This window comes from Semicossyphus pulcher, unplaced genomic scaffold (genome assembly GCF_022749685.1).
Source record: "Semicossyphus pulcher isolate SPU_LCO1_2020_fin unplaced genomic scaffold, fSemPul1.0.p SCAF_5, whole genome shotgun sequence".
Lineage (NCBI taxonomy): Eukaryota > Metazoa > Chordata > Actinopteri > Labriformes > Labridae > Semicossyphus > Semicossyphus pulcher.
This window is the reverse complement of record NW_027211726.1, coordinates 17,382,708-17,404,515: the sequence shown is the minus strand read 5'-3', so window position 1 is coordinate 17,404,515 and position 21,808 is coordinate 17,382,708. Positions and strand designations below refer to the sequence as shown.

General features: G+C 44.7%; 1 protein-coding gene across 1 annotated transcript in view; it reads right to left on the bottom strand.

Moving 5' to 3' along the window:
• The window catches only part of gabbr2 (gamma-aminobutyric acid (GABA) B receptor, 2), a 182,141-nt gene extending 163,139 nt beyond the window's left edge, over positions 1 to 19,002 (bottom strand). The window contains exon 1 of the mRNA XM_069680996.1: positions 18,202 to 19,002. Coding sequence (XP_069537097.1) covers positions 18,202 to 18,516 — 315 coding nt within the window. The 5' untranslated portion in view covers positions 18,517 to 19,002. The remainder of the gene's footprint in view (positions 1 to 18,201) is intronic.
• Between the last annotated feature and the right edge of the window lie 2,806 nt (positions 19,003 to 21,808).

The window sequence follows — 21,808 nt, the reverse complement described above, 5'->3', positions numbered from 1 at the left end:
GGTTGTAATGCGGTACTACCGCCAGCTGGTGGCGGTAGCGCATCTGAAAGCTGTTTGCTAACCGCCATGTCAAGAGAAGAAGAACGCATCAGCGCTAGAGCTGGGATTTTTGGATTTTTCCGATTAAAATTGCCTTTCCCCAAAACTCTTGTTATATCATGTATTGTTAATATTGTGTTAACTGCTGTGTGTTTGTCATGTTAAATAAAAAGTACATGATGTAACTTGTTTGGGCTCAATTCTTAATGTAAACATTGAACATTTCTGATAATGCACCAGGTGCATTGATATTGTAACCGAATCGGGACCTTGTGTATCGGAATCTAATTGAGAAATCCCTTTCGATACCCTGCCCTAATTAGCACCAGGTGCCAGTAAAACGAGTGTGGCTCTGTTAAAATTTGGAACCAGAAAAAAATGCAGAGACGTCAAGTGCAAACTTTGGAAGGTAAAAGTAGCATCATGAGTCTACAATGACTATGTTATGTACGACAGGCTGGGGGTGTGGGGGGGGGTTTGGGGTAGGGGTGTAATCTTCAAACAATCTTTGAATAATGGTCGAATGGTTCCCAGTGAATATCGAATAGTATTTTTGCTTGAAATGCCCATCCCTGGTACATTGTGTTAAATGGGCCTCTAACATTGATTGTAGGCACCGAATAAAAGACTCTGCGATATCAGCAAATATTTTATCTTTGTGCATGCAGAAGAGTATTTACTGTATTGTAAATAAATTTATTATTCATGTTCATTTACAATACAGTAACCCTCCCGTCCAAAAAGTCCCTTCTGATATAAATAAACACATGGCAACTTCGAAACACAAACCTATGGATGACGTCACGGAGGATACGATCGCTTCCTCTATGCACAAATGAAAAAGTGCATTTACAAATGACTGAACAATATGTCTTCTTTAAAGGAGTTAAAGCAGAATTATTTTAATGAATGTGCAAAAAAAGGACAAATGTGGACGTCATTGTCACTGGAGGTTACTGTACACACACATACAGTATATATGAAAAGGATGCATGCATCTCCGGCTCGCTCTCAGTGACACACACACACAAACAGAGAGTGTGCCACTACTCTGATTGTTGGTGGCAGATCCATCCCTCTGCGTTTTATTTTCTCCCTTTGACAAAGCCTGGGGAACAAGCGCCAGCTCCGAAGCCATCCAGCTCACCCAGCCCCCACACCCACAGCTCCCGGTGGGTGGTGTGTTCCGCGCCCCGCTACTGTGCCAAGCGCGACATGTGACAGCAGCAGCACATGGCCTCCCAGCACCCCCGCTCCCCTGTCCCCCCTCCCACCCCCAAATCCTCTGCAGGCTCGTTTCCCCCCACCGACAGTCTGAGAACACCCCGCAACAAGCTTGGCACACTTGTCATGTTCCTTCTCGCTCTGTAGCCAGCAACCCCAAATGACTACCTCGGAGGCACGCACATGCACACAACCTCGCATACGATACACACAGACGCATATCAGTGCAATTAAAGTCTTGTTGTGACACACACATGGATGCAGAGATGAAGGTACGTGAACATAAAGCCACGTGCGTGAAGACTTTAAGCGAGATCTGCAGAGATCAAACAGATGCAGAGATGTGCTGTTTTCTGACTTTCTTTGCACACACCTTTTTTCCTGCACCGCTCTCACGTCATTAGGAAGGGGTAAACATGCCAGGTTGTGTTTGTACCAGTCAGATCCAGCTGTCTTCGAGCTCTGCTTCCCTGCTCCCTTTTACCGAAAATCCTCTTTTTGCTTTACTTTCCTCGAAACTCATCGTTTCCTCTCTCCTGTCCTGTGTTTTTCTCCACGACGTTCATTTTCCCCCTTCTGTCTGCTCCTTCTCTTGCTCACAAACCAAATCAAAAACATGTCAGATCTCTTTGACGACTGCTTATCTACACACAACAAATACAAATTAACAAATTCTACACACATGCAATTAAACCAAAATGTCCAGGGACCTTTGTGACACACTCGCATAGAGTACGGGGATTACGATGTGAGGGGCAGAAGCCATGTGTAAATAAAATATAATTTCCTCGGTGAGTTGAGCGGGATCTGAGCATTAAAGACGTTCTGTCTCCAGTGTCTAACCAGCTGCGTTAATATTTCAATTATCCTCATGAATAAATGAATTAAACAGGCGCTAACATGATTCCTGGTCTGCCTGTGTTGTTGTGTGGCAGGAGAAGGCTGCGACATGACGCTTCTGTTGGGATGTAGTATCTCAGTGATTTGGGAGATTTCCTTCCGAGAATTTTCTATATTTTCATTGTGTTTTATAAGGAAAATGCACGATGCAACAAATCATTGAAATTCTTTTTTGTACTGTGGTGTTTTTTTTTTATCACTAATATCATCAGCATTTTTTAGCACTACCAAGGGACGGGTCGCATCTGAACTGAGGTTTTCAGGGCAAACTACAAATGATCGATTGAGTTCAGTCAATACAAGATTTGCATAGAAATCAATGGCAAACAGCCTTCAGAGGGTCAGGGTCATTTTACAGGATTTAAAGGAGAAGTTTGGTATTTTCAAGCCTGGGCCCTATTTGCACAAATGTGTGTGTCGAAATGACTCACAGGAATGAAAACGGTTCTGCCTCCGCCGTAGCCTCCGGCCGTAATGACTGCAACATAATTCAGGGCAACTGCGCCCAATCAAAGTACGTCCACTAAAAGTGCTTGTTTTTGCCGCTGACAGGCTCAGATTGTGACTCCGTGTCCGACATCATTAAAGCAATGATCCCTCAAACATCGTCGTTTTTTTTTAAAGAGTAAGATCCTTTTTGTGTAACCAGAAACAGAAGTCTCGCTCAAGGAGAAGTCTGGCTCTGAAATCCCGCAGGTGGTGAGATGTTACCTGAACAGGACGGTGGAAGCGCGAGTTAGAGTTGGAGAGAGGATTTGTTTACGTAGGAGGACTGCCAGCAGGAATATATTTCAAATGCCATAGCTGAATATTTACTGGATTACCACGATGAAGATGAGGCATTTGAATTCGATGGCCAGGTGTGTCCAGGGATGATACCTTGGAAACTACACAACGCTGTGTAACCACGTCGGAGGATTCCCCCCTCTGATTGTACAAATAGGGCCCAGGTTTAAAAATACCAAACTGCTGCAAATCTGCTGTTTTTTAATGGTGCAAGAAGCTGATCAACACATTATAATAGTGCATGTTCCAATCAGACCATTATCATTACTTTCATAACCCTGCCTCTGTTCGCATCATCTCTCAGCTTTGCCTCCATGAACTGCAGCTCGCAACCATTCCCCCGTCTGTCACAGCTTATTCCATCCAGCATCAGCTTCAAGAAGACCTTTCTTTTTCAGACGTCGCTGACATTTACATTTGCCCCTCTATCAAAGAAAGAGGAAAGGTCGTGACCCCGTGGCTCTTTTGCCATCGTTGTCACACATTCTGCCTTGAGGAACGGCCGAGCTCACACTGATTCCCCCGCCGATGCAACACTACAGACTGCGGAGGCGACAACATCAACAAAGCAGCATTAAAACTATATTTACTAATCATGTTTTAGACGCATTGTTTTTTTCTTTTTGCTGCTTGTGAATATGCATATTATATATTCAAGGGCCAGAGGACGAGAACACAAATGCATAAAATACATTAATTAAAATGTAGGTCTATTATTTAATGTTTTATTCATCTTATACGCTTGTTTATAACTGTTTAAGCACTATTTCCTTTCATTTCTTATTTGGTAACACTGAGAAACAATATCAAATCTGTGACAAAAAAAAAAACGCTTAAAAGCGCAACAAATTCTGCAAAAAACTCCCACAGAGTAAAATTCCTTGTGGAACTGAAACACAAAATATGACAAAAACACGTTACTGTGAGTCTTTAAGACACCGAAAAATGGGATGCCTCACACGACGAGAGATGGAAGACCCAGTCCTGAAAATGTGATTTCAGTGAGCTGAAGAAGCCGGCATGATGGCCTTGTAGAAATCAATAGAGGCTCCCCTGTGTGTAAGAGCAAGTCAACAGAGCAGAGAGTTGCACAGAGTCGGGGCGTACAGATAATATTTATGTAGAGGGAGGCTGCCAACAACCGCCAGGGACCATGTATAATTCTGATTCATACATCTTAAAGGCAGTGATCTGGTAAATATGAGGCATGTTCATTTATTCAATAAGAATACATGCTGCAACAGGTCAGCGCTGGAGAATTGTTTAGTGTGCCACTTTTAAATATTCATGCACACATGCGCCGGATTATTCTTTTTTAAGTTCAGAGGACGTCTCCGAGCACGCAGAAACACACACTCATCCATCCGTGTCTGCGTACCTTATATGTGTGCTGATGTTCTGTAATGTAGAACAGACCGTGAGCATCCATGTTGTTAGTTGTGTTGACTTTAATCCAGCCGACAACATCCACAACGGATGTCTGTGGTACATATAATTAGCAGGTTTACCAACCTCATGAATAAATGCACAGCGTGTGCACACAGCCAACTCTAATTGATGTCCCCTTTCTGCACAATTTACATACATTACAAACACTGCATAGTCTTAGCAGCCTTTAAACATTAGTCGGGCGGGGCCGAAAGGTGGAATTGCGATTGCACTCACACACAGTCGTGTACAACTGGCTTCAAACGTGCATTTTAGCCTCATTTCTGTTTTACTTTCCTATTTTCGCCCCTCAGGAGATCCTTTTGCTTTTAATGGCTATGCTAATTGCTAATGTTCCACTAGAATACTAATAAGGGTGGTAATTAGCGTAACATGGACTGTTGCTCAGCGTGGACAGGAGTCTCTTTTTTTAAAAGCTTGTAAAATGGAAGTGAAGTCCCTGGCAGGAAGTGGACATCTCAAATTAGCATTTGGGTTGTTTGGCAGATGCTTAATGCTAGCTAACTTTACACTCTTAAAACTGCTGCCACATCATGGACGTCACTCTGTTCTGTCAGATCATAAACAGCATTCTTGCCAATACGCAGTTTGTCTACAACTCCATCAGCAGCTCCGCCTATGTTGATGTGAACACGCCATGGGAGCGATGTCCTCCATCCGTCCAGATGGCCCCTGGAATCATCTGCTTTACGTTGGATAATGAAATTTCACTTACTATCCGACTGCTTCCTATTGAATTAACGTGATAGGCATCGTTCCTTCTCACAGCTTGTGGTGTCATCCGACCAGCGCTCTGCGTTCACTAGGCACATCAATCACACTCAACTGGGGCAATAAAAGCATACCAAAGCCCAATAACCGTGACAGTATGAAAAGAGGGAATGATACATGGCTGAGGCGATCTGGTCGTACTGTAAAGTGGGGGTCTTCTCCACAACACATGCTGCCATTTTAAATAGAAACTGCCATCAGTCTCTTGTCACTGCAGAAGCTCGATATACTGTATAAATTGCTTTGCTGATTTAATTGCTGTATCTGTCTTGTATTATGTGTTAAAGTGGCTGAATATGGCCGCTGACGTTCATTCCCCAGACGGCCTTTTACCTTGGAATTTCAAACATAATGAAAGGGTTTAATAAAAGATGGCTGCCAGAGGAAGTGGCGGACAGTGTCTTTTGGCAGAAGTGGTAAAAAAAACCCCAGGAGTGCAATCGTCAAGCATCCCACTGTGGCCGTGAGACGTCACATTACGGAAAAATCAAGTGGAACATGATTTAACTGACTGTGTTTAAGTGATGAAATTCAGGTGCAGTTGGATCCTGTTTTAAGGAGCAGCAGAAGTGTGGCATCAGTTGTTCTTGGACGGATCCCAAAAGGAAGAATAAAACAGGCGTTCTGCCGTCATCACCCTGATCCAAGCCGTGAATCAATACGCGCATTTGGGCGGCATGAACACAGGAGCTGCTTCCTGGCAGAGGCTGTTGTGCATTTGGACGGAGGCAGGAAATCAGCATGAAAGTAAGAGCATCTAATCATGTAAATAGTGTTATCCCGAGATAAGACCGTCTGAGATGAGGATTATTAGATTAAACTAAGTATATCCCCACAGTCTCCGTTCAACATGTCAATTATGATGTGAGATTTTTAGATTTCATGTTGGAAGAATTCTTTGTAATTCAACGCAACAGAATTGTTGTTAATGGGCGGGGTTGTTTTTGGTGGGCGGTGAAAGCTGGCATGGCTCTGGCTCTCGCCGCCCATCTTACTACAAGTTCAAGTTGCTCTCTCTTCCACCCTGTCTTCCCAATGGAACTGGGGGAGTAGGGGGAGGTACAGCGTACAGCCTAGCCCGGCGGGGGTGAGTGCTAACCCAAGACAGCTCCTCACCCTGGCTCTGCATTCCCCGTCTTCTTCCTAACACACCTCTTCTCTCTCTCTAGTTTTCTCTTGTGTGTTTAATTCAAATGTGTGGGCCAGTAGAAGCCATGCAGCAGGGTAGGTAGTCTCGGCGTTGTCGATACCTGGAGCTTGCATAAACGTAGCCTGGGTCTGTTGAAGTTGCTGCTTGGGTTGCGGTGGTGGGTTAGGTTGTATTGGAATAAGGGAGCAAGGAGAGGGTTGCATTCATATTGCATATGATTGCACTCATCGCCTTTAAGTGATGAGGAGTTGATATCTAATGACAGATTGTCTCTATCAGCGTGCACTGTGGGCTCCTGTCATGTCTGGAGATTGTAATTTATCTGTAACACGTTGAAAAAGTGATTTCATGTTGCAAACATCAGTTCATATGCTGCAAACCTGATGAAAGGGGCCCCGGAGCCCGTGCTGATGGTTCCTTAATGACACGGCTTCAGACGGCAGATCGATGTGAAGCCCAGGTGGAAATAAAAGGAGCACAGCATCACCTGTGGTTTGTGCCGGCAGCTCAGAGGAAAATGGGAGAGGATAGAGAAAGTGGAGTTCTATCATGTAAATGATAACTACTTTTTTTCCTGAACAAAGCAGATTTGATCAAAAGTAAGTCTAGGAATCTGTGCCTTTCAGCTTCGCCACTTGAAATCCATTTTTACCAATCTGGTACATTATTGCGCGTACTGCTGCATCTCAGCGTTCAATCAAAGAATAGGCCTGAGGTCACTGGAATAAAACTGCATTGTACTTACAGCGTCAGCCTTTAACACAACATTTACCAACGAGTCTGCACCACTAGTTTCTTCACTGCTCATCAGATCAGCAGCCTCTGGTTTGTTGACCAACAGGTTATGAGTCAAACCTTGAGTAAACAGCCGTGAGAGATAACTGTGCTCAGGCCCTGTGTACGCATGTGTGTGTGTGTGTGTACACATGTGCTCAGTGTGTGTGTACACAGCAAGAAATTGGCATAAGTGTACCCTCTTCCGCCAATAAAGGAGGCAATAAAAGGCTCCAGCCTTACAGTAACAGTTCATTAGTCAGACAGGCAGCAGCGGGTCCCTCCAATCAGGACCCCAAACATCTATCAGCCGCAGCCTGACGCAGCCTCTGTAACCGCTCTTTACAGCCGCAGTCCCCGCTCTATAGCCTATAACATGGTTTGTTTAGAGACGTATTAACCGGAGAGGAATGACTTCATTGCAACATGTAGAGCAGCTGAGAGCAACGTTTACGGCCGAGCTGCTCATGTGTGTGATGGATCGAGTAAGGATGCGCGGTGTGTCTGTGTGTGTGTGTGTGCGTGCTTGCGTGTGTGCGTGTTTCCTAAATGGAGTTGATACTGCCTTAAAAAATGCAACCTGCCTGTGACTGTTTTTTTCACTGACAAAACTCAATTTCAGAAAGCATGATTTAATCTTTTTTGCTCTCCATTTATCCAACTATCCATCCATGAAAACACACACTACGCTGACACACTCATACATACATACGAGCACAAAGATTAGGGCTGAGCCGCAGCAGATAGAGCTCGGTTGCAAACGATCTCTTATCATCATTGCACAGGCTTTTGTGTTCGCATGTGGCATGATTGCCTGCTTAGGATGGGCATGACAGATGTGTATACCACTGCTGCTGTGCATGGGCACTCGGGGAGTGTGGCAGGGAGTGTGTGTGTAGGTTACATCTGTGATTCTACTGTCTGTTGTTATCGCTCTTGGCACACAATGGGCTCACCAACTGCTTTCCGCTAACAGCCCCCAGCAATCACGGACGGGGAAATGGTTAGCCACTATGAGCGGGCGGCGAATGGGCAAAAGGTCTGATGTGTATCAGAGGCTGCCGGAGCAGAGAGCTGCACGTGGACGCAAGCTGGGGTCCACTACCTGCAACAGATCACAATAGTCGCAATTTCGGGCAATCCCTGTACATACGGTCAGTGTGTAGTCGGATAAAGCAGGAAAATACTGGAGGATTACAATGTTTGACGACCGCAAAATCTAAATGGCAAACACAGGCAGAGGGAGAGCAAAAACGATCTGACAGTTTGTTTCCTCACAGCCGGATGAGCACAAAAGCATGAGATATTGCTCAAGGATGCTTTAATGTATTAAATCCAACAGTCTATTTCTGTAAAATAATAACTGTGAAGGCTGTGCTTCCGACAGGTGCTCCATGAAGGTGCTTATCTGTGTGACTGAAACCGTATAATCGCTCCTTCAGTTGAGCATCTCTTGGAAGGATGGAGGAGCAGCGCCGACAAGACGTGTACTGAAATCCCAAAGGGAAATAAAGGGTTAAAACTGCAAAAGGTGCAAAAATTATTGTCGTCTTTGATGAGGATTTTTTTAAGAAATCAAAAACAGGCGATTACAGTTACAAGTCAGGCTTGCAATAAAGTATATGGTTCAGTTTTTTAGCTTATTCTCTAATAGTTAAGATGCATTATCTAATTCATTTTTAGTGAATAAGTCTGGAGTAAAGGATCCACTGCTCTACTGAGGCTGTTTGTGCATTAAGGTAATCTCAAAGATTTATAGCTGAATGAAGTAACACAATGGTGACTGAGCCTATGGCCCTTTGATGAAAGCCTTTCCATTTGCAGTATATAGTATTATTACAGACTGGATGTCTGTGGCGACATTCACAGAAAAAGCGGCGCCCAGTTAGTGACGCGTTTTCCATCACCCAGCAGTGGTTGGTCTGCCAGAGAGGGTAGGCGGAGCTAAGCGGCTGCATTTCCAGTCTCTGCAAGTGTTGCGAGTAAACAGTAATCTACTATGGCTGATCAAACAAAGAAAAGATCGATGACTACAGATACAACTTCAAAAATAAGTGAAAATCCAAAGAAAAAGAAACAAATTTGACGCTCAGATGAAGGCAAACAGTCTAAAAAGTAAAGCGACCGTCAGCGAGGAAAATCAAGAGTTACAACCGGAGCCAACTGTGGACGTCACACATGCGACACTGTCTGGATATCTGGGAAAGTGTGCTCCCGCAATTACCGTTTATCACCATAGGTGCCGCCAAAGAGAACGAAACTAAGATACCACTTTAATGTAGAAAACGTGTAAGTACAGAGCATTTAACCAACAGTGGGTGTGTGAAAATGGATGTCTAAATAAGCTACATTATCTATTATTACACGATGTGACTGAAGCAGATTTCCACAGCTTGTTTGAAGCATGACCTTGACTAGTAAAGTCTTATTGATGTCTGTAGGAAGTGAACACCATTAGTCACTATCTGTTTTCATGCTATTCAAACTAATAAAGCCGAAGCCGGTGAAATAAGTGAACAGTTTTTTCCATAGTCAGCGTAGGTAGGTCAGGTATGTGTGTGTGTTTGTGTGTGAACAGGAGTAGGGGATGCTGCTGTTATAAGTTAAAAAGTGTGTGTAGTCGCATGTCACGGTGAGAAAGATAGAGATAAAGTAGGAAGCGGCGACGTTCTCCTGCGCCGCCTGCCTCGAGTTTCCACACATCTCCCAGCTGTGACCATGACAACCCACCTGCCCTCTGGGAATAAGTGTTAAGTGCCATTGACCCTCGGGGATACAGTTCACACATGCTACCATCATAAGCACTGCATGCTGCCAGAGTCACCCGGATGCACAGCCTGCACACACACAGTCACCCCTCAGGAGTCAAACTCTCCCTGCATGTGTGGACATAACGTTACTTTCTCTTGATGGGTAAGCATGCACAGCAAATACACATACGTGCACACACACGCATCCGTTTAGAAGTACCAGACGATAGCTGGCCCGGGTCCTTTTTTTTGTCCAAGAATTACATGAGCTTTAATGTAATTACAGGACTGACAAGGACAGACTCTCTCTGCTTATTGCTCTGTGCCGGGCCCCCCTTGAGAGCGGCACACAGGAGCATGCTCAGAGTACTTGTCCAATCTCTAATGACTACGGCACACCCTTTCCTACATAATCCTTTCATTTCTGTCCACTCGTGGGAGAGGGACAGGCAGGCATGTGCTGTGTTGTCTCTGTGAGGGGGAGGATGAGGGATGAGGGATGAGCAGTGGAAAGTGCAGACACTGATGGGGTAGATGAGGCAGGTATAATTATAAGGATTTAGGTATAATAATGTCTGACAAAGGAGATATTGAGGAGAAGACGAGTTTTAAAAGGTCATCTGGTGCAGTGGGATGTGGTCTGCTTTGTTTAAAGGTTAAAGGTCAAAAAAAGGGAGCAAGAGAACACAGTCTCTCCAACATACAACCTCTCTCAGTCACGCTCACGCAGCCTTCTAGTGATGGAAATTCTCCAGACGTGTAACAGCAGGGCACCTCTCTTGGGTCTCGTAACCATAAACACACAAACACATATTCTCCTGGATCTCCTCTGCATGAAACAGAGTCCAGTAAACAGCCTGCAACATCATGAATATCATTCTGAAACCATTAACCGACCACAAACAAAGATACTGACAGAATCCTAATGCTCACACCACATTTGGGATTGAGAAAGAGTGATTTTTCTGTAGCTATAGCAGCGGATAAACATTCACTGTGTTAATTGTCAGTGCAAATGGCTTGGCTGTGGATCAATGGCAGCTTTATAGATGCACCAGCAGAAGCAGCCAGACGGACTGACTTAGTGTTGCTTCAACGTGGCAGCAGCCATCTTGTCAGGATTGTCAGCAGCGCTGAATAAAGATGGGAGATTTTTCATCCTCATCCCAGCTCTCGACTGTATCTTTAAAGTTGCATTTCTCCACTCTACACCTCCTCTGTTCTGTCTTCCATAAGTCTCCATTCTCTCCATCCCACACAACCTCTCCATACATCCTCCCACCCCGTTTTTTCTCTCCTGGGTGATTTCCCAGTGGGTGTCCTTCCCATGCGAAACAGAGAGTAACTGTTTGTTTAATGCTAATGGAAGCCAGATGCCCGCTTTACCACCTTTCGAAGTCGTTGTGCGTCTCAATGACAGTGAGAGTCTTAGAGAAAAGAAAGAAAAAGACGAGGAGGGGGCACGCCAACAGATGTCTCATCATAGCATCTGCTGGGAAAACACAAAAGGACGGCACAAAGAAAGGAAGATTAAAACTTGACAATGACAAATTCATTTGAAACCTAATTGATTATCACAAACAGAATTCATTAAAGCTCTTAGTACACAAGCCTGCCGCCTGCTTGTAATTAAGATGCAATGAATGTGAGCTGAACATATGTGGAGCTTTAGATACTGAATCAATCGTTTCAGGTGATGGACGGCGCTAGAATGTATTTTTAAGGGCCAGTTCACCGATTTCCAACCTCAGTCCTTTCATGCTATTATGGGGAGCTAATGACATTATGGTAGGAAAAAATGCCATTTGGCTCTGTGCCTTTGGAGGACGCTATCTGCTTCTCCGATGGGCCCTGGAAAACCTCCGCCAGACTATGTAAGACGCGTCAGGGAGGCCAGGGAGCTCGCTAAACTACACATCCTCAATCTAGGACGCCCGCCACCAATGTCATGTCTCGTTCAAAATCGTCAGGTTTGAAATGTAGACTGCAGACCTGAAGAATTGTTAGACGATCCACCGGTATGTTCTCGTCGTATTTTAGATTCTGTACCGCTGTGAGCCGTTGCCTGCAGCGAAACGGTAGTATTTCACTCCAGTGTCTCTCGCTGGGCCGTCCCTTTCAGAGGGAGGGGTGCAATGCTTGCTGGGTGTTGTAGGAATGTCGCATGGGCGAAACCACGAGCTGTTTGTACAACTTTCTCCACAGCTATGGCGCCAATTTCAAATGTTATTGCTTCTATCGATTACACCAGCTTTGACTGACAGTGGCTTTTTCCAGGGGCAGCTGCTCCTTTAAGTACAGTGGCAAAGTATCAAGCCAAACTGCACTCTTTCTGGCGCTGATATATTCTCTATTTTGCTCATTTGTCATCCATTTAACACCACCTAAGTGATGGAGCTGACAATGGGGCACTTGACTGAATATTATTAAGTTCAATGAGGGAACAAAGAGCTAAATTAGAGTCCAGCCTGGCACAGGAAGGCAGATTATCAATGCAGCAAAAACACATTGAAGAGCAAAATAAGATGTGCAGTAATGATAAAGATGTGATAGCTGTGTTGCATTGTACCTGGAGGCTCCAATGCAAATGTATGATTTTTAACAGTATCAGTGTGGGGTGATTGGGTCCATCTTGAAGAATTACTGTACATTCAGCAGCCACTGAGATATTCACATTAATACTTCCACCCACACATCCAGTATGCAGACTATTTCCCCAACCTCCAGCAGCACTCATGCATAAACACACATTTTGACTGCTTTGTAAGCAACCAACAGGACTCGCTTTAGGTGCTTTTGAAATTGAATTTAGCCATTTCCCCTCTCATGCGATTAGCCCCTGACTTGGTCAGCACATCAGGCCCTGCAAGGGTGACCGCGTAGACGAGAGATAACACCAAACACTCTCTATCGCTTTATTAAATTAGCGACATACATGAGATTCAGCGAAACATACTGTAATCTACTCCGGGAAAATGAGAGGTGCAAGGTGGAGGAGGCCAGAGGGTTCATTTGTTTTTGTCACACTTGAATTTACACGGTGAATTTTAGTGCTAGGAGTATCAATATTATATCAGATGAAGCGTTAGCCAGAGGGTGTGCCCTCAGATTAGATTTTAAAGAGGAAAGGATGAACGACTTACTTCTCTGTAACAAACAGGAAGAGTGGTCAGGAGGTCCGGTCTATTGTGGTTAAAGTGTTGGTGGACAAGAGCTGGGCAAAAGGAACAACTTGTATTGAATCAGGCACAAGCGTGAATGCACAAAGCCCTGGAGGATGACTGTGTCTCTTTGTCCCCAGTGATAAATGTTGCAAGTAATTTCTACCATTTTATCGCCTGTGATGCAAACTTACATCCTCCATTTATAATTTGCCATAATATGCATTAAATATTTAAAATCAATTAGAAACAAGCAAACAACTCTGATGAGAGCGACAGGAGGTGAGTCATAAAACTGGTTTTAGTGAGGTAGATTTTTTGACTTCTCGTAGTGAGAGAAGGATGGAGGACAGTACTCATGTCGTATGAAGCAATGACAAAATGCTGTGTCTCCATTTTTATTGGAACACTTCATATCTAACTGCTCAGCTGACCACATTGTCCTGACCTCAGGCAGTGCTGCAGGGCCACCTATTGATACCAGACATGACCATATGTGTGAGCGTATGTGCTGTGTGTGTGTGTATAAAGACAGCAGACAGGTCTGTGTGTACCGACGTGTGAGTGCATGAAACCTGCAGCATGTCTCTGGGCGTACTTGCGTGTATTTATAAGTATTATTATTTGTTTGCTTATGTGTCACAGTATCAGTTCTAAAGCCAGCTTCAGGGCACGCATGAGCCTCTTTTATCAGGAAAGTTCACATTACTGGTCGTCGCGCTCGAGCCCTGCAGCCCACTGGCAGCCTGACTCACACAAAGGTCAGCATTAATTGCTCAAATTTAGTAACTTCGTTAAACCGTGACTCCTGTTTTTTTCCTTAATTTTGTTCAAACATTGCATAACAAAAACATCTCATAAACACGTTAAATCAGATCACTGACACAACTACACGCAATCTGGGGAGCCTTTAACTGATCTAATGTGCATACCTCATTGCATGCAGTAATTGCCTTTTTTCGCATGGCCATTAAACGATGTAGCCTCAGAGAAACAACGCAAATGGCATTACATTAGGATGCAATAAGAATTAAGAGGCTGGCCATTTCCTCTTCCTGCACAGAAGATGATATAATCCTATTTCGGGATCTCCATCTCATAGCCGCCTCTCTCTCCCTGATTCTCCCCTGAGATGCTGTTCGTTCTATGAGAAGGGCTGCTGCACATTGATCCCCACTATCTGTGTCGGGTCAGTGGATACAGCCACACTCAGCACTTTCTGTATGCCTGGAGAGTACCCTGGCTGTCACCGGCTGCTTTCCCCTACTAGCCCTGAATATTCACGCTCTCCTAAGGACAGTGACAGGCAATCTTTGTTGAACCCCCCTGGGTCAGCGCCTCTGCGCTGCGTGGATGTCAGATATTTAGATAAAATGTGGCGTACAATATGAGAGCCTGACATATAAGATGTCCGAAGGCGCTGCTTTCGTGCGGCCCGTGTCAGATTGTTTTACACAACAGCTCAGAGGTGAGTTTGAGTGTGGGAATCAGGAAGGTCAGTAAAAAGCCACTTAAGCACACTCTGAAATAAATATCTAAACGCCTCACACTATAACTTAAAAAAAAACACTTTGCTACAACAAATTCTCCTCAAAGCTAAAAAAGATCAACAGCCCAGCCCCAGTGTGACTTAAGACCTATGCTTAGCAGCATCCCGACCTCCATTATGGTAATGCTTTTCCACCACAGACCTAACTTCTGCCGACAAAGTGACAGAACGCCTTACACACGCTCAGAGGGGCGCTCTCTCTCCTGTGAACAACTGTACTGTATGGCGGTCTCATGCCTGCCAACATGTGCACAAATGTGACATGTTGCATCCAGTCCTCTGCAGTGTTTATCTGTGTGCAGTATCTCTGAACGTACCGTGGGTCATTGCTGGCGTAGTCTCAGGAGGCCCATAGCATTGCATGGATGGACAGTCATGTGCTATAAATACCTATCTGCATACTGTATCTGGTGCACTGTACATCTCCGACTGCAGACTCTGTGTCTTTGTGGAGGTATTGATTTGCCTTTAAAAATACATGTGTTCAGTCTCCTCTGATTGCGAGGATGTAGGAAACAAGAGAGCGAGGACGCACATTCCCTAAGAGTGTGTTAATTACATTCAAGATTAATTTCAAGAAGAGCAAGGTGATGGATTTTCGATGAAATGAAGATACGGTTTGAATCCATGGTAATTCATCTTGCACCAACCTTTCTCCTTTTTATATTTAGTGGGTTACCAAAAGTGATGCCTCCCTGAGTGGCTCCTCTCGAGGGCCTGTCACACATCCCATAAGCCGGTGAACTAGCGTAGCTTAGCCTAGAACGCTCTCATTGCCCAAAGTCTCCCTTCCATCCTCTTCCAGTGCTTCCTGTCCTCTCCAAAGCTTTGATCAGCTAAGCCTGCAGAGTTACAGTATCAGTGCTCGGTTACACTAAGACCCACACTCACACATCCAGAGCTGCTGGAGAGGACCAACTCTGGCTCCAGCACTAAGCCTCCCAGTTGATATAATCCATGCAGCTTCTTTTCTACCTGCAACACTCTAAAGCAAATGTGCATTCTTTCCCACAATGCAATGCCCGTATTGTTGAGACATCTTAGGAGGGTAGTTTTGGCCTGATCACACTGGTTTCACACCAGTCTGCATTTGATCTCACATCCAGGAATTCCACATGAGGACATCTGCTCGACTTTAAATAACAGCTTCTCCAATCCTCCAACATGCAACTGCCTCTTTTTAGCATCACAGCCTCACCCCTGAGGCTTTTTACTGTGGGACAGCCCCCTCGATTCCGCACCATCCTCTTCATCAGCTCCACCACACCGCTCCACACCACCAGGGGATGGACCGGGCCTGCCCCGTCAACCCCTGGCTCCACCGACAGAGGATAAAGGGATAAAGAGCCTCTGCTCAGGGACTGATTACTTACATCTGCCAGGCTAAATCCCAGTGCGCACACATACACACACACACACGTGTACAAACACAACACAGAGGCACACACTTGGCCTGCTGCGAGCTGCAGCAAACGCACTGATGCGTGTATTGTTTTCTGACATGAGCATGTGGTATGTGAGGAAGCCGTGTCCATGCGTGTGTGTTTGTGTGTGCAGGACTTTTATTCATGTGAAAGTAAAAGATTATAGGTCAATAAACACGTAATGAGCACATGTATGATGATGGTTAACAGTGCAGCCTTCACTTACAGGGCCTATAAACATGTCAGAGGCTTTAAAAGCAGTACAGTCAACACTTGAGCAATAACCCCGAGCAGAGGTCTGCCCCACCTGGTAAGTGTTGAGACACTCAGAGCACCTCAGACCGCTTCAACTGATACAAACAAACAATAAAAGTCTCCCATATCTGACGATGTTATTGCATCATGTTTCTCCCACTAAAGCCTCTGACTGCTTCTGTATTATTCTCTGTAAATAAATAATAATATTCTGTTGCAGTAATATTTTGCAATTTGCACTTCACAGCGCTCCCCGTGGTCCCGTGTTGACTTTAACTCTGTCAGGCTGTGCCAGATGATTTCCAATAGCTTGTAAATACACCCAAAGTTATTGGCAGGGCATTTTCTCTTAGAGCTATTACAGGCAGAGCTGAAAGGCTACCAATGGGCCTTAACACAATTCAACTTAAAAATTCTTGTATAGCCTGCCGCTAATAGAAAATAAAAACTATATATTTGAGCAAGTGTCTTTCAACTATGCATCTATCTTATTTGTTATTTCCAAGAAAGCATTGAGTGTTTTAAAGCAGGCTGTGAATAATATCAATTTCCAAAACATGATCAGATGTTGGATTTTCTTCTGGCCTGTGCCCAAAACAAACGTCAAATATCCCTTGATTGGCAGCGTGCCACAGCGATCGCCTTTGACCACAGAGTCGTGAAATGACACCATCCTCATGAGTTCCCATTGATTGCCAGTATTAGAAAGCTGGCATCGCTGTCAGACATACCCAGCGAGCGCACGTCAGGCTGCCCCACTGACCTCTCGCTTCCAGCTCATCTTTCTCTCCCAGGGAGTAGAGAAAAAAAAATCATAACTCTCATAAGAGCATATTAATCCCGTGGTCTGAGCGCATGCTGCCTGTGAGGGCTTACCTCTGTCAGCGGAGATGTGTGTGTGTGCTCGGTCACACGGACACACCTGTGCAGTGTGCTGAATAAGTGTCAGACAGGAAACTATAAACACAGATATAACTTCTTTATATAGCGAGGCATCTTGTGCAATAGATCTGTCTTGTTGAGCTGTTCTATATATCTGTCAAACTATCAACATCCTTACATGTTGGCATAGCAACAGTATGATACTGAGCTTTCAACTCCTCTGCTGCAAAAATCATTAAAAAACCTAGAAGGCCACTACTGTGGACATTAAAATAGTGTAAATTAAATATGGAGTACACACCTGCATTGGCAGCACTTGCAGGGATGACTAAACTTTAGGGGACTTGTACAGGAGTTTTATGTGGTTCTCCTTATTATGATTATTATTATTATTATATACACAGATTTTAATGTGGGGGCTTGAAAAGTGAGCTGCAGCTCCTTTCAAGGGTGCAAGGAGTCACAAGAAAACGTACATCCAATTACTGCCATCTTCAGGCACTATGAGCAGCAGCCCTTTAATCTGTAAAAGACACACTAAATCGTGACTAAAAATCTTCATGGCTCCAGCTGAAGTCACACACATGAAGTAATGATAACAAATAGACCAAATGCAGCGTGTCTATTAAAACAGATAGCGATGCATGACCGTTACATCAGCAAACAGCCTTGAGATTGCGGTAAGCGTTAAAACGTCCGGTGTAGGGAGAGCACGAGAGTGTGGAGTGCCCGGCTGATGCAGTGCCTTATGATGCCAGGTTACGTTTAAATTCAATATCAACGACAGGCGACAGCAGCGACTCGGAGGAAGATGGGAAATAACACCGTGATGTCATCTAGTAAAAAGTGACAGCAGCTGACTTTTGCGCAATGTAACCAACGCGGCCGCACACATACACCAAACATAACAGAGCACAGCGTTTCCCCTTGGACGCACAATGTGTGGAGCGCTGCGGGGCAATGCGCGCGCCATATACAGACACGCGCGCACGCACAGAAACACACACACAATGCATATACTAACAGTTTTAACAAGCCTGAGCCAACCAGCGGCAGCTTAGTGGAAGGATTTAGCCGGAATGTTTACCTCGGTGTCGTAGATTTTGGTGATGAGAGAGAACGAGTACTTCCTGGACTCCCGTATGTGCTGGATGGCCAGCTGCACCGCCGGTTCGATCCCCTGGCTGATGCTGCTCATCAGGGCCGACTCGTTCATGGGCATAAGAACCATGATGGGCAAGTTTTCCCCGTCCCTGGCGAACCAGCTGTTGTCCTGTCCGTGTTTGGTGCGGTCGTTGCACACCTTGGCCAGGGCAGGGTGAAACAGCAAAACAGAGAGCAGCAGGCATCCCGTCGGGAGGAACATCTCCCAGCCGCTGCAGTCCCTCCGGGCTGGAGCCATGCGACCGCGCAGGGTGACCAAACGAGATCCCACGCAGCCCTCACTGTTCGGGCATCGCAGATGCGGGCTCGTCCGGGATGCTCAGACGCCCGTCCGTCAAGGAAACCGTATTTCAAAACAGAGCAGAGAGGAAAGCCGCAGCAGCCCCTGCAGTGGGCAAACTCGTCGTATGGATTATCACTGCAAACTGAGAAAAATATTTCTACTGTATAAAAGCCTCTGTAAGAATATTCCAAGGGCGCAGATTCGCGCTATTGCCTCTCGGTGTCCGTCATCCAAACGATCTCCTGTCAAAACAGCCCTCTAACACAACCCCCTTTCCACCTTTGATTTCAAACACTTATCTTAGACGCAGAGGAATGTCATCAAGGGTGTCCTGAAATTAAGAAGACCCTGTACGTGCAGACAGGAATGAATCACTTTCTCGTTGACAGTTGATGCAGATACAACAATCACCTCCGAAGTAAATTCCCAGCCAATGGCAACTGTGGGTATCCCAGCCAAACGCAGAGCTGAATCTGACAGATTACGAAGCGAAACGGAAAACAGACCAAAAACCAATAGAGCCGATGTTGAAAGCTTGACCGCAGAGGTCTGAGGGGGAGATGTCGACAGAGTCTACCCTGACAGCCGGTGGGACCGGGATGCTCATCTCCGATGGTGCGTCAGAGAAGCGCCGGAGCCTTTGCTGCTGCTGCTAGCCGCGCGCGCAAGAGGGAGCACTGAATGTGGAGGAGGAGAGGAAACGAGGGAGGGGAGTGGAGGAGGAGGAGGAGGAGGAGAGGAGGGATACAACAGCCTGGTGGAAAGGCTGCACAGGCTTTATGCAGGGCAGACTCATCAGCGGCTTGACAGCCAAGAGTGATTTACTGGGCTTTCATGTTATAGGAGGCAGACGCGGTTCAGACATGCATGGAGCAGGCTATTTAAAATATATGGAGCTGTATACACATGTATGGCCCTGTTACAACAGTGGCATCAAAAACACTTCTTAGAGCCATATTTTTAGTGACTCATTATAAATGCTTATCCCCAGGGAGGGTGAGATTGTTCCCACAGGCAGCTGAGCTTTGATTCTGCCTGTAGCTGTACCTGCTGTACCTGCCTGCTGAAGCGTCCTTGAGCATGATAGGACATATTAACTGCCTGTTCAATTCAATATGTTTTATTGGCACGAATGCAAAAATGGCAATTTTACCAAATTGTCGAGCAATGATAAGATTAAAAAGAAAAAGGTTCAATACATAAGCCCCAGAAAACAGCAAGAAATAGCTGTTAATGCCTACACCCGAGGATGAAAAGAGAATTCCCATGATAGGATCAGTAAAGAACATATAAATATTCAGAATGTATATTAGACAGGAACGCATTCAAAGGGATTGGGATGCTTTGATTTAGTGGTCTAATAAACAGAGCCACCTAGCATAGCAGGGAAATTTAATTTTCACATTAAAAATCAACTTGGAACTTGGAGGTTATACACAGATAAATACTATTATAATAAGTATAATTATAATAAGTCATAAAAACAGAGAAACACTAGATTGTCAGCAACAGATTCAATAGATTTCAGCACCATGGACATTGAACTATCCATGCGAGGAAGCCTCGGAGCTGTCCATGGTGCTGAATTGAATGAGAAAGCGCAGCCAAACTTGTCGTCTGCTCCTGTTGACATGTGTACATTAGCCTATTACCTACACTTCCCCACAGGCAAGGAATACTTATTTAGTTTTATGTCTCTTTGTACAAGGATTCCCTTCTCCTGCGAGCCCAGAGGTCCCAAAAAAACAGGCAATTATTACAAGAGTTTGCAACACAATTCATGGCATTGTTAAACAGGCGTGGGATGTGAACAGAGGACACTGCCAGGGGGTAACTGCTCCCCGCATGTGGGAAAAATGTAAGCCTTTCAAGTAAATCAGCTGTATCTGTATTTGAAAACAAAGGCATATGCAGTTTGACCTACACAATTACATCATGTGTCAAAGTACAAACAGCATCACAGGGGTGTGTTTAAAGGCGCCTGAATAAGAGCACAAATAAAAGTGTAATGATTTTTTTTCAAAGTCAGGATGAGGAGGAATATGGCACAGGGCTTATAGATCCCCTTTTCATAATCACCATGAGCATGCAGGTGTTAACTGTTGCTGCATCACCTCACAGGGCCAAAGCCATGGAGAGGAAGTGTCATGGCGCTTCATGAAGAACAGCGTTAGATGCAGTTCTTATTGCCTGGCAACTATGAGACTATAAGATTATGAAATATATTTTGCAAGCAAATACGCCTGATCACAATATCTTTTTCATCCTACCTCTAACACAACCAATTAGGGCTTTAAAGCATTGAACTGCCATGTTTGACATGGAAAAGCTGACCCTCCTGGCTTCTTAAAACACAGGTCATTTATCATAAGGTTAAGCGGCTCCATGAACACAACACACAAAGGAGCTGTGTACATCCCCGGAGGACTGTTAGAGTATCTAGGTCTTTCTCTCCCTCTGACAAGAACATTCTTTATATAAAAGATTCTCCCAAATCAGATATCCTCCCCCTAAAGGAACACAATAAGGGGATTGACCCAGTCTTTGTGATTCCTGCAGGGAATATGCACATATATTAAGCAAAATGCTAAAATAAAACCAGCAGATGTATTCTATGAATTTTGTATTCATTCGCACAATTAAGTCATCACACAGCTCTATTTTCCCTCTCCTCTCAGTAATCGTCCTTCTCTCCCTTTGCAGAGTGGTCCAGATGAAGAAGTAGGTCAGGTTTGTCGTCCCATCTGTTTGTTTCACACAAGACAACAACCCTCCCTGCTCAAAACATTCCTCGAAAAAACCCGGATAGTAGCGAGACGCAGCGAGGGTACACAGCATCAATCAGAAACGGAAACTATTTGAGATGTAAGTAGAGAGAATTCTAATTCGACTGGTAAAGAAAAGGTCAGAAAATGTGTTCCTTCTTACTGTTCTTTGTTTTATAACCGCACATACATTTCCAGGTACAATCAATCAGCACCTCTAAATTGACACAGTTTGTCTTTTTCTAATGCAGAAATGTCGCGTGTCCAGCTAACGATTGTTTCAGATGCCCAAATGAAAATGTCCATTTCATTTTAGATTATGAGTCATTCATTAAGCTTTCAATCATGGCTCCGCAATCTGCCCGTCCTCACTAAACGAGATGTCAAGCCAATATATCACCACTAATTGGAACAAACTTGTGTGCTATGAAGGGCACAGAGATATAATTATGCAGATGTCGCTCCTTGAGCAATCAGAGATG